We start from the raw sequence: 17,839 nt of genomic DNA on the forward strand, positions 1-17,839 counted from the left end.
TTACCTTTTGAAATAATGTGTGATGCTAGTGATTATGCCGTAGGTGCTGTTTTGGGACAAAGAAAAGATAAAAAACCTTATGTAATTTACTATACAAGTAAAACTTTAAATAGTGCTCAAATGAATTATACCACCAGTGAAAAAGAATTACTTGCAGTAGTATTTGCATGTGAAAAATTCAGATCTTATCTTGTTGGCTCACCTGTTGTTGTTTTTAGTGATCATGCAGCATTGAAATATCTTCTTTCTAAGAAAGATTCTAAGGCTCGATTGGTGCGGTGGATTTTATTACTTCAAGAATTTGATATCACAATCAAAGATAAGAAAGGCAACGAAAATGTTGTCGCAGATCACTTGTCAAGATTGACAACAGATTCGAAAACTGACATCACACCAATCGATGACTACTTTCCCGATGAATCTTTACTTTCTGTCTCTACAATGCCTTGGTTTGCTAATATTGTCAATTTTCTTGTTTCAGGACAATTGCCAGCTCATTGGAGTACCCAAGATAAAAGAAAGTTTTTGAACGAAGTGAAGAACTTTTATTGGGATGATCCTTATTTATTCAAATATTGTCCTGATCAAATATTTCAAAGATGCATTCCTGATAATGAGGTAAGTAGTGTCATTAAATTTTGTCATTCTGAGGCATGTGGGGGCCATTTCTCATCAAGAAAGACAACTGAAAAAATCTTACAAAGTGGATTTTATTGGCCCACCATGTTCAAAGACTCACATGCATTCTGCAAGTCTTGTGAAAATTGTCAAAAGTTGGGATCTATTTCAAAACGTCACATGATGCCTTTAAATCCTATTATTGTCATTGAGATCTTTGACTGTTGGGGTATAGATTTCATGGGCCCATTCCCTCCATCATTTGGTTTCTTATACATATTAGTCGCAGTAGATTATGTTTCAAAATGGATAGAGGCAATTCCAAGTCGAAACAATGATCACAAAACAGTGATAAAGTTTTTGAAAGAAAATATTTTGAGTCGATTTGGAGTCCCTCGAGCCATAATAAGTGATGGTGGAACACATTTCTGCAACAAGCCATTTGAGTCTTTAATGAAGAAATATGGAATCACACACAAAGTTGCCACCCCTTATCACCCTCAAACAAGTGGACAAGTAGAGCTTGCTAATAGGGAGATCAAACATATTTTGGAGAAAACAGTGAACCCTAATAGGAAAGACTGGTCTTTAAGACTTAATGATGCACTTTGGGCTTATCGAACTGCTTATAAAACATCATTAGGTATGTCACCTTATAGACTAGTCTATGGAAAACGTTGTTATTGTTATTATTATTATTGTTGTTGTACTATTGTCGTTTATAATTTGTATAATTAACCTCCCTGTGGTTCGACCCCGGTCTTGCTGGGTTATTTATTACTTCGACACTCCTGCACTTGGGAGAAGACATCAATCTTTTAGTCGTGTCATTCAACCCTGGTCTTACCGGGTTATTTATTACTTTAACACTCTTGCACTTGGGAGAAGACATCAATCTTTTGGTCGTGTCAAAAGCTCCATAACTATGTGATGATATATTGAGCACAAAAAAAGGTTTATTAATATCTTGTTTAAGAGGTATTAAACAGATATATAAATTTAATGAGAGTTTGTTTATCTGGATAGATTAATGGAAGTTGAATGATGAATACCTTACTTTGTGGAATTTGCAAATTATTTTTCTATTTTAACGCTTTGATTAATAGGGACTAGTAATAAGCTGGTTGGGGGGTGATTAGTACTTAAAAGTGTATTTTTATCAAGGTTTTACATTATCATTTTGCGCTTGAAGTATCAATAACTCCTTAACTAAAACATGTTTTATAATAACATATCTAATAATATAAAATACCTTTAATTTATGATAAATGTTCATTTTAAATGCAGGGCTATCACATAAATAAATGGATTGATTGATGAGTTTAAGAATTGAAATTGAAAGGACAAAGAGATGGCCAAACTTAGAAAAGAGATGCTGGTGCAGTCCAAACTGGAACACTATTCCATAATTGGGTCATATCTCAAGCTCTAAATCTTAGATTTAGGTCTATTTTATATAGATAGAAAGGTAAGACATAAGCCTACAACTTTTATGGGAGCCTAAGACTTAACAATGTCATTTTCAAGTCTAAATTGTAGCAACAACGAAGAAGTCCGAATCTGTCCTGCAGCCCGAATGTTGTTCAGTGTTTGGCCGATATCTAGAGTTCTAGAAGTCCAAATGACCTCAATTATTTTTTCTTGGAAAATTGAGACAATTTTCTAAAACTTTCATGTTTTTAAGTAATTCCAATTCTGACATTATCAATAATGTTTTGGGTAGAAAATAGAAGTATAGATTGTCACTAAGTCAAGAGTTGACCACCCACTCATTAATTAGTCATCAAATCAATTGTTATTGTTATTGTTATTATTGTTACTCTTATTGTTGTTGTATTTTTGTTATTTATAATCTATACAATTAACCTCCCTATGGTTTGACCCCGATTTTGCCAAGTTATTTATTATTTCGACACTCCTGCACTTAAAAGAAGACATCAATCTTTTGGTCATGTCAAACATGCTCTTAATTTGTTTAATTAAATAATATTATTCTATTTTTTAATTTAAATTGTTTTTTGCTTTGTTTGTGTTTGGTGATATGGTGTCTAATATTTTTCAATTGAAAAGGCATGAAAAAGGTATTTTTTTTAATCTTTATATCAACACATTAAAATCATTTAAAAAATATCAATTTAATATTTTTTCTTATAATAAACAATTTAAGAAGTGCTTTGAAAAAAAATAGTACTGCAATGCCAAACAGCCACAAATCATCACAATTAAATTGTCTAATTAAGTAATATTCTTCTTTATTTTTTTGTTAAAATATCTTTCATTTATAATCAAAATCCCCAATGCAAAATTAATAATACATTTAAAAAGGTTGATTTAGAAATTAACTTACAAATCACACGGATTAACTCTTTTAGATTTTAGATGTTAGAGAGATAAAAGGACATAATTGGACCCGTAAACAAATTTGATACAAATTTATGGTGCAAAATAATAACGATCGTAGGGAATAAAGAGAAATTATTTAAAGGTACCTCGCAAAAAACACCATTGCTGGGAGCGCGGCATAGCAAAAAAAGAGGACATTTTATATTTGCATTAGATGGCAAAATAGTTGATATCTTCGTCAAGCAAATGGCTGGATATAGAAGGAGAATACACATACTGACATAATGGAGAAAATTTAAATTGTGAACAAAAGGATATGAAAATAAATAAATAAATAACATGGGATAATCCATGCAATTCTATGAATGTGTTTAAAAATATAATTATAATTATTTTTTAAAAATATTTTTTATTTAAAAAGGTAAGTTAACAATGTTTTTTTATTTTTAAAATTAATATATTAAAATAATTTAAAAATACCAAACACGTCGTAACTTACTGTGGCGCGTGTATTTCGTTATATGGCAACTCCGGGGTTTTGAAGACATCGGAGAAATTTTTTTTCAGAGAAGAAATAACATGATAATTGATAAGGGGGTGTTATATAACAAGTTTATCCAAGGCGTAATTGTTTGACCCTCGTATCAATTTTGTATTTGTGGACTTTGTTTATTTATTTTGAAAGGTAGATGTTGATTTGAAACCAAGCAATGACTCTCGAGAAAGAACTCCACCAGCCACCATCAACCGATCACCCATAAAGATCACATGCCCAAACATTGCACTCTGCCCTAAACCCTAAAACTAGTACGCTTCTAGGGTTTAGAATTCAATCGATTGAAATTGCTGGGGAATTTGTTAGCTTTTGAATCTCAATACAATAAAAATGGGAGGCGAGAAGATTAATCAGAGTAAGGATAATCCCTGGCTGTCGTCTACAAACATGCCACCGCCACCACCCTATCAAGGAAAATCTGAAGACATGAAGCTTTGGGGAGTTGTCATCTTCGGCCTGATTGGGGCCACTGCCACCACTTACGCTGTGAGTCCTGTTTCATTTCATGTGGTAGATAAGTAAAATCATTAGATATGTATGGTGTAATTTATGAAATTCTGGAAAATGTTTTAGTAATTGAGGGATGGATAACACATAAAAATTGGTTCTTTAGATTCTGAGAAAGTAGATTGATTTGGCATGGCAGGTCAGACAGCTGCGGCGGACTGTTGATGAGCTGTATGCTCAGGTAGGCTTCTGCAAGTATAAATGCACCGCTTTCCTATGTCGTCCACTTAAATTCGACTTTCTTTTTGGGCAAACTGAACGCACAAGAACAATCTTTATTTCTTTATTTTGTAGCTGTGAAGATTTAGCGAAAGGTTTTTGTGTAGGAAAACTCGGTCTTATCGATGTAATGTTGTCTAAAAAAAATAGTGATTGATTCTGAGCGTTTAGTCTGCTAAAAAAGGTGAAGTTTTTAAATTAAAAATTGAGAATTTCACTGCAAAGTTTTTCTTGTCTATGCATGCCAATGCCCCACCTGATCATGTCTGTAATTGTACCTGATTAGTTAACCAGGTCTCAATCAATGTGGAAAGGAGGATCTGGAACTAGCAAGTCATTCCGGACATATTTTCAGGAGGAAGCGTGGAAAAATTATAATCATCGAATGCAGGAAGCATATGAAGAGGAAATGGAGAGAGTGGTGAGCTTTTTTCTTGTGAATCTTTCCTTCTGGATGTCATTTTAGTTATATTATGGAACCCTGCAGAACATACTATATCAGTTTTTGGTTATTTGGTTTCTGTGTGTGTACCTGCAGATATTACCCTGTATGTTTTTGATTGCTTTCCATGATATTGTGAAACTAAATCGTTGTTACTTCTAAGAATAACAGTTGGGTTTAGAGTAGACAGTTATCTGTCAAGGTAGTTCTAGCACATCGCTGTGATGTTTATGCTGCTCTTATTTGTTCACTTTCAGTCATTTAATTGCATCTGCAAGGTGACTCTTCTTAGAAGCAAGTTTCTGAAGACTGTTCAATTGGAGTACCACTCCTTATGCAGTTTGAAGTCACAAATATATTTTTGAAGTCAGATCTATAATGCTAGTCTAGATGCATAATAGCTTGAATAAGCTTGTTCTTAGCTGGAAATCCAGGTATGAATTCTTAGCAAGTTGGGCCGCTTCTAATTAAACCACTTTTTTTTCCTTTTTGGTGGGTTATCTTATAATTCCACAGTTCAGGGAAAGTTTTCTGTCTTTTCCTGCTTTGCATTGCCCAGTTGATCTATGTGTCTTTCAAAACTACCTTTTTATGCCTCAAGATTGGGCTCAGATGATAGAAACTGAAACCGTCTTTGTATGGCCTAGCATGGTTCTCTTTACCAGCAAAACTTCTAGAATCTTCTAGACCTAAGAAATTTTGTCATCCTATTACTCTTTCTTTCTGTTGGGTCCATTTTAATTTTGTTTATAAATCATGTAGGTTGAATTTCTTTATATGCACCATATCACAATGATAAGCCTAGTTCTTTCTCTGAAGCTGTCAAATATCAATTATCTTGCTCTGATTTTGAGGTGTCTAGCAGGCTCTTTTCCTTGATTGTATTTGCATTCAATTATGATGTCCTAATGTTATTTTTGTCTGCAGGAGCGAATAAGGCGTATGCAAAGCATGTTTAACCGTGAAAGAAACAAGTTCAAAAGAGACTATGAGAGGTGGAGGGAAAATGGTCCAGGTGCATATCATCAACATTTTCAGCGTGATGATTGGTATTGGAAGACTGATTCATCTTTCAGAGACCAGAGGACTAACTTCAGGAGAACTCCAAGAGACAGTGGAAGCTATCCATTATCACATCATTACTCAGTTTTGGGACTTGACAGGTAATTATCAGAATCTAATGTGGATGGTTCAGTCAAGTTGTATAGCTGTCTTGATTTCTGGAGATTGAAATATAGCTTTAGGATGAATTTAAGAGGTGTTTGGAATATGATACAATATAATTGAGTGTTTTAATTTTTTTAATCATGAGATTTTCTCAGTTATCTGGACTGTACCGCTAGCAGTTGGGATTGACAGATTGTTCCTGGTCTTTTTGTGACAGGTCTAGAACAGCACCATATACTGAAGCTGAGATTAAGGTATTACTTGTGATTGCTATCATCTCTTTGAAATCTATGTTCGGTGACAAGATTTGATGATTGATAGTTTTATAATTTGTCTCCCATTAAGTCATTCGCATCTTATCTGAGTTTTCTATTTGTGTATCGTCCATGTCTTCATGTTTTCAAGTCTGTAAGCTGACTTGAGCTCCTGATGAAACTTCTTTCTTGAAAACTTGGAAAATGTTAGGGGCTGAATATAGTGGATCATATATACAATACTCAATTCCACTTGGTTTCTTTGGCCTGTCGAATGTTTTAGTGTTTCAATTCAAGAGCTTCATCTTATAACTGGGTTTATTGTTTTCTTCTGTGATTCCTGCAATTCTAAATGTATTTCTTTTATACATGCAGACAGCATTCAGAACGAAGGCAAAGGAGTTTCACCCAGATCAGAACCAAGATAATAAAGGCTGGCTTTTGTTTTTGATTACTAACTATGATCTTGTACTGTGATGCCACAGCTTTAAAGTGGAACTTAAAGTTGTGTTTTGTGATTTGTTGCAGAGACTGCCGAGGCAAAGTTCAAAGAGGTGATGACATCCTACGAGGCCATTAAGCAAGAAAGAAAGAACACTAAATGTTAAACTGCCTGACACTGGTAGGGGAACAGCGAAGACGCAATGCAAAATGTTCCTACATGTGTATACTTGGGGAAAATGAATCCAACAACTTAATTTTGTTGTGAGATTTTGATATTATATTGATAGGAGGTTGTGTGGAGAGGTAAGTAAATAGTTTTTTTTTTAGGTGCTTGATATTATTAACAAGGACAGCAATTCATGTGTTGTGCACAACCTTTTGTATGTAATTCCTGAAATTATGTAACTTACCAATTAATTTTGACCACAAATCTATATATTTATTATTAATAAATATTTTCTTTATCTTTATATCTTTAACATTTATTTATATTTAATTAAACATTTATATTTAATTAATAAATGTTTAATTGATGAATTTAAAATAATGTTTTTGTATTCAATTAATTTGCTAATAAAATCTAGTTTTAATAGAACATTGATTAGAAACATAATATCCATTATGAATAATATTCTTTCGTTATAATTATAAGATTTATAATTACATTAAAGTATTGTTTTAATGTTTTATTATTAATTAAAGTTTTTATAAATTAATGTTTTATTAAGACTAGATATTAATTAAAGCTTTTATAAATTGATGTATATTATGTTATTTTTTTATGAAAAAAAGCAATTGTTTTTATAAATTGAGGTGTAAGGGATATTTGAAATTAATATGTATATTTGTTAAATGACATGTAACTGAATTGATTTGCAAGAAAATTTTATTTGGATGGATTATTTATATTTAAGGAAAGGTTGATGTAATAATTGTGTAAATAATTTTTAGATTTGAAATAATTAAATTATTTTATATAGAAAATATTATATTTTGATTTTGATTAAACTTTCTAATCAAGAGTAATAAATGGATAAATATTGAGTATAACATAAACTATATATGGGTAAATATTGAGTATAATATAAACTATATGAAAATATTTGAGTAATCGAGAAAAAATTTATTATGATAGATGAATTAGAAAAAATATTCAATTTCTTTTCAAATAATATTGATTGTGAAATTCTTGATCAAAATGAAATGAAATTTAAAAAAATTTCAGTTTTTATTCAAAGAATCAATGCGTATAGCATTAAGATTTAAAATAATTTAACAAATCAAATATATTTTATGTTATAATATTTAAATCAAAAAAAATTAATAAATAAATAATAATTATAGTGAGAAATTAATTATTAAAATATTAAGTTAAAATACTTATAATTTTTTTAATATTTGAAGAATTATGACAGATTGCTAGATATTATATTTAATATTCTAATATAAATTAATTAATTATTAAATTAATAATAAATCAAATTATTTAATTTTATTTTATTAAAGATTATGATTTATAAAGGCACAATGCCAAGCTTTTGATAATGGACACTGAAGTCCAAATAGGCAATTGATTCCCTATTTGTGTTGCTGGGAATGGATGAAGCTGGAAATCCATCTACATACCTTTGCAGCAGCAACAAGCATAAAAAGCCACCAAAACCACCGATAAAGAATGCCAAAGCAGTATTTTCTCCAGCTGAGAAATCTGCCATTGTTGTACCCACAAGAATTAGGCATGGCATCATAGGATAACAAAGATAGCTTCAAGTCTGCGTAGTCTTTCATGCTTTCCTCATTAGAAATCCCTCCATCAAGAAGTGAAGTAGACAGGGAAGGGCTCTTGCTCATCAAGGGGGATGGATCAGCGCCAGATAATTCAGAACGAGCCTGCAGAATAGGACTCCAAAATCACAGGTATCCTGTGCAAATTGAGTCACCACTTGTGTCTATGAAGAATCACAAGAGTATCCCAGCATTAGGATCGCTCAGACATGAGCTATAGACATTAATCGTATGTAGTCTAACCTTGAACGAAGACTGAGATCTTCTGGTACCTGTAAGGAACTTTTCTTGTAAAGTTTCTGTTCAAACTTTCAGTTCTGCGGCTGGCAGAACAAGTCTAAATTTCCGCATGGCCCTGAGAATCTGAAACGGAAACTCATAAGTTCCATGAACTAGGAGTTAATAGCCAAATTCAGCAATCATGAACACCGCTTAATTTTATGTTAATAAACACGGAAGGGATTGTACAAGGCATCATCATAAGAAAATGTCTTCCATTAGCAATCTGCTTCAATTCCATGTCCATGCAATTTGACTATGTAACGGTGATTAGTGAGATAAAGAGTTTGGTTTATAGCACATATGCTGAAGATTACTGCTGCAGTTGCTAAAAAAAACCAAATTAAGATCTCACGATGAATCCAAGGACCAGTAGTCATCTTTCCTAATCAGATGCAACAGAAGCTTCGCTTGCTATCCACTACAGTATTAGTATTAGTTGTCATGCATGCAACCTAACCAAACACCCACATTAATTTTTTTTAAAAAAAAGTTATTAGAGACTCCCAACCATAAAATCTCCCCATCAGTCCAATTTATTTGAAATCAATTAATGGACTTTCAACCCATCTGGATAAACATTGAAACTCTAAACTTTCACCAATTTAAAACCACCAAAAAAAACCCATAAAGATAGAATCTTTGATGGTCCAAATGGTTTATTTCAAATATAGGTATAGAGGCTTGTTTCACGGTATTTTATTTGCTTTGTTTTCAGGATCGTTGCTTTGATGATGTATTTGGTTTTTTTTGGTATATTCATACAGCCTTTCATAATAATGTTAGAGCCGTTTTTGTTAGCATTTTCTGATCATGGAACGGCATCCATAATGGAATGACACTATACCTCCAACAAACTTTTTTTTCTTCTCATTTCAGATATAGTATTGACAATTTATTTTTTTATTATTAGTTATTGCCAATTTCTTTTTTATTTGTTTTGTTTATTGCTGGGACCGAGGATGTACAGCTACCCATAAAATGCTTGTGTAGCTTGAATTTTTTTATTTTTTTTAGTTAATACCTATAGTATGTATTGACTTATATTTAACAATATATATATATTCTTAAAATAAAATAAAGTACTTAAAAAATACAATGGGCAAGTACATTTCAAATAACAATTAAAAATAAATTATCTTTTAAAAGTATTTATTTTATGTTTATAAATACAACATTAAAAATAAAATATTTAGTTTATGTTTATAAACCAATTTATTTTATGTTTATACTCCTACTAAAAAAATAAAAACAAATACAGCAATTGAAAAAATTGAAAATGATTAAACAATATGATGTTTCATGCGACATGTTTTGTAAAATATGAAACAAAACATGAAGCAGTTATTTGTTGTATAATATATTTTGATGTCGTATTGCCTGGAATGCTCGGGGGTTATTGCTTTTGAAAGGTAAAAGGTGCAAATACCACCATTAACCTAAAATATTGGGTTATTTTTTAAGGAAAACTTTGACAATTCAGATGACCACGAGGAGCCATATTGTCATCGTGCCAGTAGCGGCGGCACCCAAATACCGATGACGCTAAAGTCGGAAGCCACCTCTAGTTGCGACTTGCAAGTGGTGCCCTCCATCCAATCTAATCTCCATTGACGGTGAGAAACAAGGAAACAACTATAACCAGCAAAAATAAGCAAGTAAATAAAAAGGGCGGGGACATGGCAAAATCCAATTCATATTATATATATTGGTCAGAGTTGAAGTTTTATGAACACCCTATCAACAAAAATCTATAATAATGCACCGTTATTCTTCCAAGCATTCACCCTCACCCAGTCGACTTTCAGCAAGGGAAGGAATGGGAACAGAAGTGGCTTACGCTATCTCCACATCTTGCCAAATCAACCTCACTTGACTGGAGGAGCTCTATAATACGCTGGAACAGTTGCAGGGAAGAACATCTGTCTAACTCCTTCTGCCCTAATGATGGGGAAGATGATTCCTGATGCACCCTGCAAAAAAGGGACCTGATCTTTCAGTGTTCAGGAAGATAAATGTGCATGAAATTGGGATATTAATCTTGGTAAATAGACTGAAATGGCAATGGAAAGCCCATAGAGAAGGAGGGGTAGATACGCACTGAAATCAATCTAGCTCCAATCCATATGCGTTTAGGTGAAGGGAATGGCAGCAACAAACGCCCAACCCCATATATAGCAACTGCAAAGAAATGGGCGACCAAGCTCAACGGACGGGGGTTTAAGCCTGAGAGCAAAGAAACGGGTCCGGCTGAAAATACCCCTCCAAGCCTTAAATAATCAAAGCCCGCCTGCCGCATTTCCTTCATTGCTTGATCAGGAGAAGCACAAAAAACCTTGTAGGGGCCCCCTGCCAGTGTATTGATTGTGGATGCTACAGGCTGCAAAAACATGGGATAAATCTGAGTTTAACTGCAGTACTATGAAGGCATCTTCATCATGAAAAATGCTCTGCTAAAAGTTGTCTCTAACTCCAAGTTCGGAGATGGTGTGTTGACTTTTTAGATTAAATCCTAATATCATTCAAAAGGTATTCCAACATCTACAAAACCAGCAATTGAACAGAAAAAAAACAGACAAGCATAACACCAGATATACAAATCACCTTGCGCAAGGTGTAGAAAGATTCAAGATATTTGCAGAGTGTAGGTGCATCATTAAGGTTGCGCAAAGGCCTGAGAAGATTCCGTAAAACAACAATGTCAGACAATGCAACAGTCATTCCTCCCCCGGTAAGAGGATGACGCATGTTGAATGCATCACCCATCAACAATGCACCAGGAGTAGGATAAGGAGCAGCTGGCATGCTTCTGTTTGGCATTGTCCTAATATTTCCTTTATCAACAGCAGCTAGAAAGGCATCATAAACTTCTGGGGGAAGCTGCCAACAGAGATGTCAGAAAGTCAGCTGAAGAAATCACCACACCAGACATAAATAGGGATTAGTAAAGGCCAAACAAGCAGCTGAGGATGCATGGAAGATTTTACTATATACCTGAGGTGCCACCACAGTCTTCAAATATTTTGCCATTTCACCACTTGAAATGGAAGGAACCTTCTGACCAGGTACATCAACCAGACAGCGGACCTCGGTACTGCTAATAGGATACATCAAAATCGGAGACGGATCCCCTAAGATAACATGCCCATGATTTGCACATGGAAGCTGGCAATTCTCCAGGACCATACCAACAAAACAAGAGGGCACATCCACCTGCACAAGATAATTTGACAAGCATTTTAATTTTCTGGGAAGAACTTTATTTTGTAATAAGCAAGTGGTGAGAATTTCTATGGGATTGATCATCTTGGACTTGATACTAGAATTGCTACACTGCTACTATCCAACAAATATCAAAGGTTCTCACCTTAGGGTTGCAAAGGGAGCGATGCAGGTTTGAGAAACAGCCATCACAAACAATTGTCAGAGGTGCAAATGCCTTCAGCTCTTGCCCATCTTTTGTTTTGTACTGCACGCCCCTAATAGTCCCTTTATCTTCAAGTAGAGATATGACAGTTCCTTGCTCCAATTGTACACTAGTAAAATTGAAAACAAAAATATAACTACCAATGAACATAAAGAGATGCTTCTAGATACTATGATGGCATGTTAAACTGGCATAAAATATATTATCAAGAGCAGTGTCCAAGAATTACAACATGCGCACAGCAGACAATCAGATGACCATGGACACTCACTGCGTACCTGAGGATGTCAACCATCTTAAAAATGTGCAGGTACAATGAAAAGAATAATACACAAACACTTAGAAACCATTTTCTTGAATCATTTTAAGAACCATTTAAATTTTCAAAGGGCATTGCCACATGCATAGACTTACAATGGAAGAAAAGACATACTTGGGAAGGGACGCAGCTTTGTCCCGCATTCTCTGTATGAAACGCCCATTATGAAAGCTCCTTCCAGCTACATCTGAGTGGAACTTTTCCAAAGGATAAGAGAGTCGAGTATGTTTTCCATCCTTGAAAAGTGCATAACCAAACACCCTCTGAGCATCAATTTTCTCCACACAATCTGCAGCGAGAAACAAGATAGGGATTCTATTAGCAACTAAGTTCTCCCATTATTGAGTGGCCACAAATGACATCAATTAATACAAACTTGTGGCATTACAAAATTTAGCAGGTAGTAGCAGAATTCATATTCACACACCTTCAAGTCCCAATTCAATTAACTTAAGGTAACCCCCTGGCTGTAGCAATTCACCCACAATCCTATCAGGCTCGGTCAAGTCTCTTTCAATGACGTGCACTTTACGTCCATCCTGCATTTTAAGATATACATTGGATTTTCTATTGAAATGACTTGCAGTCAAGAAAAGATCCCATGTAAATTCAATTCAATATGAAAGTCTGTCAAATCATGATGCAAACTAATCGGGATAGCAGAGGCAAAAGAAATGGAATACAGTAGGTCCTCGGTTTTAATAACTTTATAGCACAATTTCTACAATTATTAGAGAATATTAACAGTAGCAATCTATTAGAATCATGAACATGATTTAAATCCTTATGAATAAATAGAGATTAACTAAAATATAGAAAGATAATTTTCATTTCTAGACCCACAATTTGGGGGTGGTAACAACATGAATTTCATTTGTGCAGTCAATTTCTCATTCCACTAGCTGACAACAATAATTAGAAGGAAACAAAAATATAGCATCTCAACAACTAATTAATTGAAAGATGAACCATCCTCTGATTATCAGAACAAGTTCATACACACCCGCTGGGCCTCCCAAAGGCCAGTTATCACATAATTATACACTTTGATCCATAAGGCAGAACATAAAAGACAGGTCATCTGTCCAAGTTGGTATGGTCCCCGCTTTAATTCATCTTATTATCAATTCTCAACCAACTCTATGAAAGTTCAAAAAATAATAATAATAATAACAACAGCTACTTATTCATCTTGGTAAAGCACGCGTTTAACGAAGATGCCTTACTTTCACAAGTCTGCAAATATATATGTTTTATCTGTGTTTTTAATGGAAATATGAAGGGGCTGGCCTCCATTAAAAACAAAGTGTAAAATCACAAGAACATAGACTGTATAAATTCAAAAATAAACACATAAGAACCATCAAATCCTGTACGCCGCATTCTGTGTCGTATAATTTAATGAATTAATCAACTCTCCCCCTCGGTCCTAAAAAATTCTTCATTCAATTAGAAAGATTTATTGATCATTTGAGGTGCGTTTTCTTTTTCATTTTTTTTCTTTTATATAAAATTAGCCAAATAAACAATAAAAAAACCAAGAGTTTGGAATAATCGATCATCCAACGAAAAATAAAATAAAAGTTCGTTTCTCTCCGTTTGATTGCCGAGAAGATGCAGCAAAAGAAAAGAAAATACCTTGCCAAGAGTATGAGCAAGAGCGGCGCCAGCAACACCGGCGCCAACAATGATAACGTCGACATTGGAAACATTACTGGATCTGCATTCTCCACTGGTGGTGGCTATACTATTAATGGACTCGCTTCTCGCTTCCAACAAATCCCTATTAGCTCTCTGTTCCTTCTTCTTGGTTACCAAATAATAGATAGCAGAGAGACCAAACAGAGTAGCCAAGATCCATCCTGGCATGCACTGATCCGCCATTATTTTTTAAATGCAAAAACGATCAATTAAAGAATGGGAACGAGGACGTTAGAGAAGGAAAGATTTCTTTGTCTCGCGCTCTCGTTTAATCCTCTAAAAAAATAAAAAATTGGGAAGGTGGAAGGAGCTTTGCCGGCAATGCCTGTGTACGTGCGTTGTACAGCTAGGCAAGAGATTCACAAGAACCTTTACTAAGGGATGCATCATTTTATAGGCCGTCGCGACCATCACTGCTTAAACGTGGACTTGACGCTAGCGTGCGCCGCGTGGGTGACTTGGTTAAGATGATCCGCCTTTGACCGGTCATTTATTGGTTTTTCCCCCTGAAGTTCTGAATTTATTGAGTAAGAATGGTTAAGTACATGATTATGATTTTAGATAAATTATTGTGGATTTTTCTCTCTCAAGATGATTAAGTATATATTTACGATTTTAGATAAATGATTATGGATTTTGTATGGCTATACAATCCTAACTATTTAATCATCGACTACTCCTATTTTTAAAAAAAATCTAAACATACATACAAATTAAACAAATTTTAAATAATCATATATTAACCCAAGTATTAAAATTAGAAAGTATATTTATAATAACAATCAAATAGATTTAAAAAAAATAAATCATGATAAAGGTTTAAAAATAAATATTATTAAAGCATAAAATGAATTACTCGTATTACAAAATATAAAAATAAATACTATTATTTTAGGAATCATTAAATATATATTAATTTAAGTTTTACTTTGATATAATTATTAATTATTTAACAAATATTTAGTTTGATATAAACAACATTTTTTTTTATTTTCATGCTGACTCTTTAAATTTTGAATGTAGTCCTTTTTTTCTTGTTTTTTTATTATTTATTTTATTAAAAATAATTTATGAAATTGGAATTATTTTTAATTCCATCTCCTTTGATTCTTTTATTTGTCAGGTTTACTCTTTATTTTTTTATTGATATTTTCTTTATTTGAAATGGTTTTTAAGATTAAATATTGTTTTTTCAATTTCATCATATTTTATTTTTATCCTTATTTATTATTATTTTTATTATCATTTTATTTTGAATTTATTTTTAAATTGATTTTTTATGATTTTTTTTTAATATTGAACTAATTGAATATTGAGTTTCTTAATCAAGCTCAAATATAGAACTTAATAGATTATGAGTTTAAGAGAATAACTCAGATTTATAAGGATCACCTAGTTTGCTTGTTTTTGCATTTTTTTAAATTTATTTTTTAAATTTCTTTATCCAACATTTATTTCATAGGATATCACTTTATTTTTTTTATTCTTTTTCTATGAGATTTTTTTAATAATTTAAAAAATAACATAGCTTATCTTGAGGTTTTTTCTTTATTAAATTTAGCTTTTTGAAAAAAAATTGTTTTTGAATTAAATTAAACCAATTAATGAAATAAAGGCATGCAATATTCATTTCATGGTATTTTATTTAATTTGTTCTCAAAATTACTCCTCTAACAATATATATAACTTTTTTGATGTATTTGTGTAGTCTTTCGTGATAACATTAGAGTTGTCTCTATTAATACTTTTTAATTATGAGACATTATTTACAAAGAAGTGACAATAAATCTTCAATAAATTTATTTTTATGTTCATAATGGGTATGGTATGGTATAGTATTGATAAAAAAAATTTATTGTTAATTATTTTTATTTATTTGGTTTGTTTACTGTTTGAGTCGAGTTTATTAAACTATCTTAAATATTTTTTAATTATTTAAAAATACTTTTTTTGCTTGAATATTTTTTTGGCATCTACGAGCGTTGAATAGCGGGGCAGGGACTCACCGGAACCTTCACGAAGGGATGCATCATTTTAGAGGTCGTAGCGACCATCATAGCTTAAACGTGGACTTGATGCTAGCGTGCGCCGCATGGGTGACTTGGTTAAGATGATGCTCCTTTGACGGTCATTTATTGGTCTTTCCCCCAGAGAATTGAATATTTGACAAAGCGGGTGATGACTATTGTTTTGAATGAGTTAGAATGGATTTCTCTCTCTCAAGATGACCATTTTAAGCATATGATTACGATTTTAGAAATATAATTATGGATTTTTTATAACTATAATCCTAACCATTTAATAGCATATCAATCCAAATATTAAAATTAAATGAAAGGTAGCAAATATGATTAATTATATTATGTAACAGTTTCTTTAATTATATTTCTATTATAATGGTGGCGGCATTTATGCTTGTTATTACATCTTAACATCAAATATTCTAAATTTAATGAAAGGTAACAAATATGATTAATTATGTTAACTTATAAATTAATTAACTCACGGATTACATGAATATAATCCACATATAAATAGATAATGAAGCTAAGGTTGTTAAAAAGAGATAGTAACTATAATTAAAGTATTTAATGTTTTGGAAACTTTACAAGCCAGATAAGGGTATTAGTGTGACACTCTGGACTCTCTCATTTGTGCAAGGGCTACACCTCGTATGATCAAACTATTGTATTTTAAAAGGTTAGATCATAGAGTGTTTGCTACACTAATTATGTTTTTGCATACCATAAAAGACTTAAATCAAATAACATGTATTTATGCCTTATGATGTACTACATTGTCAATTAAATTTGATAACATGTTAAGATATTTTAAGTTCTTGTAACAACACTAACAATTTAAAGAATATTCAAATATAAAAATTTTAGGTATTTTTCATTGTTATGAAATATACGATATGGTTGGAAAATTTATGTTATAGCTAGTATCAAAGCATTGGTTTTAGTCTAGCGATCTCGAAAATGATAATGATGGATGTTAAATTGTTTTATGATGATTCATATCAGATAAGGAATTGATCATGCATCATTACATATAAAGATATCGTAGCCTAAGATAGCATTCAAAGAGGGGGTAAACAATTGCAGCATCTATAGGAGTACATTTACCCTCCCTCGATCTTTTTTATCTCGAGGAGATTATAAGAGCAGTAATAATTAGAATGTCAAGGGCAACAGGTACACCTTACATGATCAACAGGTACGACTTATCAAAGAACAACTGTCTTCGTGGCGTCATCCTTATACTTCTCGTTCGCGAATCAATATTCGTTGGGTGGGGGTTTTCCGTTTCCAATAGTGCTGATGCCTAGGTACAAGTTATCTTTGTGTCACACTCCTATCAAACCTGATTTACTTGACTTTTCGGGAATTGGCGTCTTTGTGTGTGGGTTGCGTGACCATGTGATCACGAGGTTCGCATTAAAGTATAGTGTAAACTTAATATGGACTTTAATATTTGATACTAACATGTTTTGTATTTGTTATCTTCTTCACTCTTTAATACTTTGCTTGTTAAATGAATAATCTAGATTTATGTTGTATAACACTTGGTACAACAAATGCTTGGCACTTTCATAGCTCATACTATATGGTATAACCGACACCTGAGCTATAAAAGGAACTTGATTTGTTGTTAACATAAGTTATAATCATGAATGTCTGATGAGATTTACAAGTATTAGCATTAATCGAATAAGATGACTAATGTGATCATGTTAATAATTTATAATTTGATTGGAACCTCCTTTGTGTGTGGT

The 17,839-nt window shown here is 32.6% G+C and overlaps 1 protein-coding gene and 1 pseudogene across 3 annotated transcripts; one reads left to right on the forward strand and one right to left on the reverse strand.

The window, feature by feature from the left end:
• Positions 1-3,491: 3,491 nt before the first annotated feature.
• Positions 3,492-6,980, forward strand: LOC105118438 (dnaJ homolog subfamily C member 3 homolog). 3 transcript variants are annotated; one of them, XM_011016398.1, is made up of 7 exons: positions 3,494-4,003; positions 4,164-4,205; positions 4,530-4,664; positions 5,613-5,848; positions 6,070-6,106; positions 6,482-6,539; positions 6,635-6,980. In XM_011016398.1, the coding sequence occupies exons 1-7, from the start codon at positions 3,848-3,850 to the stop codon at positions 6,712-6,714; spliced, it is 744 nt and encodes a 247-aa protein (XP_011014700.1). In that variant the 5' UTR covers positions 3,494-3,847; the 3' UTR covers positions 6,715-6,980. The 3 variants fall into 3 exon arrangements, with proteins under 3 accessions (XP_011014702.1, XP_011014701.1, XP_011014700.1); XM_011016400.1 differs by lacking the exon at positions 4,530-4,664 and having other exon boundaries at positions 3,492-4,003; XM_011016399.1 differs by lacking the exon at positions 4,164-4,205 and having other exon boundaries at positions 3,493-4,003.
• Positions 6,981-10,305: 3,325 nt separating this feature from the next.
• Positions 10,306-14,437, reverse strand: LOC105118437 (squalene monooxygenase-like; annotated as a pseudogene).
• Between the last annotated feature and the right edge of the window lie 3,402 nt (positions 14,438-17,839).

The sequence above is a fragment of the Populus euphratica genome, unplaced genomic scaffold (assembly GCF_000495115.2).
Source record: "Populus euphratica unplaced genomic scaffold, PopEup_1.0 scaffold1932.1, whole genome shotgun sequence".
Taxonomy (NCBI): Eukaryota; Viridiplantae; Streptophyta; class Magnoliopsida; order Malpighiales; family Salicaceae; genus Populus; species Populus euphratica.

Bases quoted from the DNA above. Each gene is read 5' to 3' on its own strand.
- LOC105118438 (XM_011016398.1), top strand. From the start codon at position 3,848: ATGGGAGGCGAGAAGATTAATCAGAGTAAGGATAATCCCTGGCTGTCG. The intron at 4,004-4,163 runs GTGAGTCCTGTT...TTGGCATGGCAG, and splicing joins CCACTGCCACCACTTACGCT to GTCAGACAGCTGCGGCGGAC. The intron at 6,540-6,634 runs GCTGGCTTTTGT...GATTTGTTGCAG, and splicing joins TCAGAACCAAGATAATAAAG to AGACTGCCGAGGCAAAGTTC.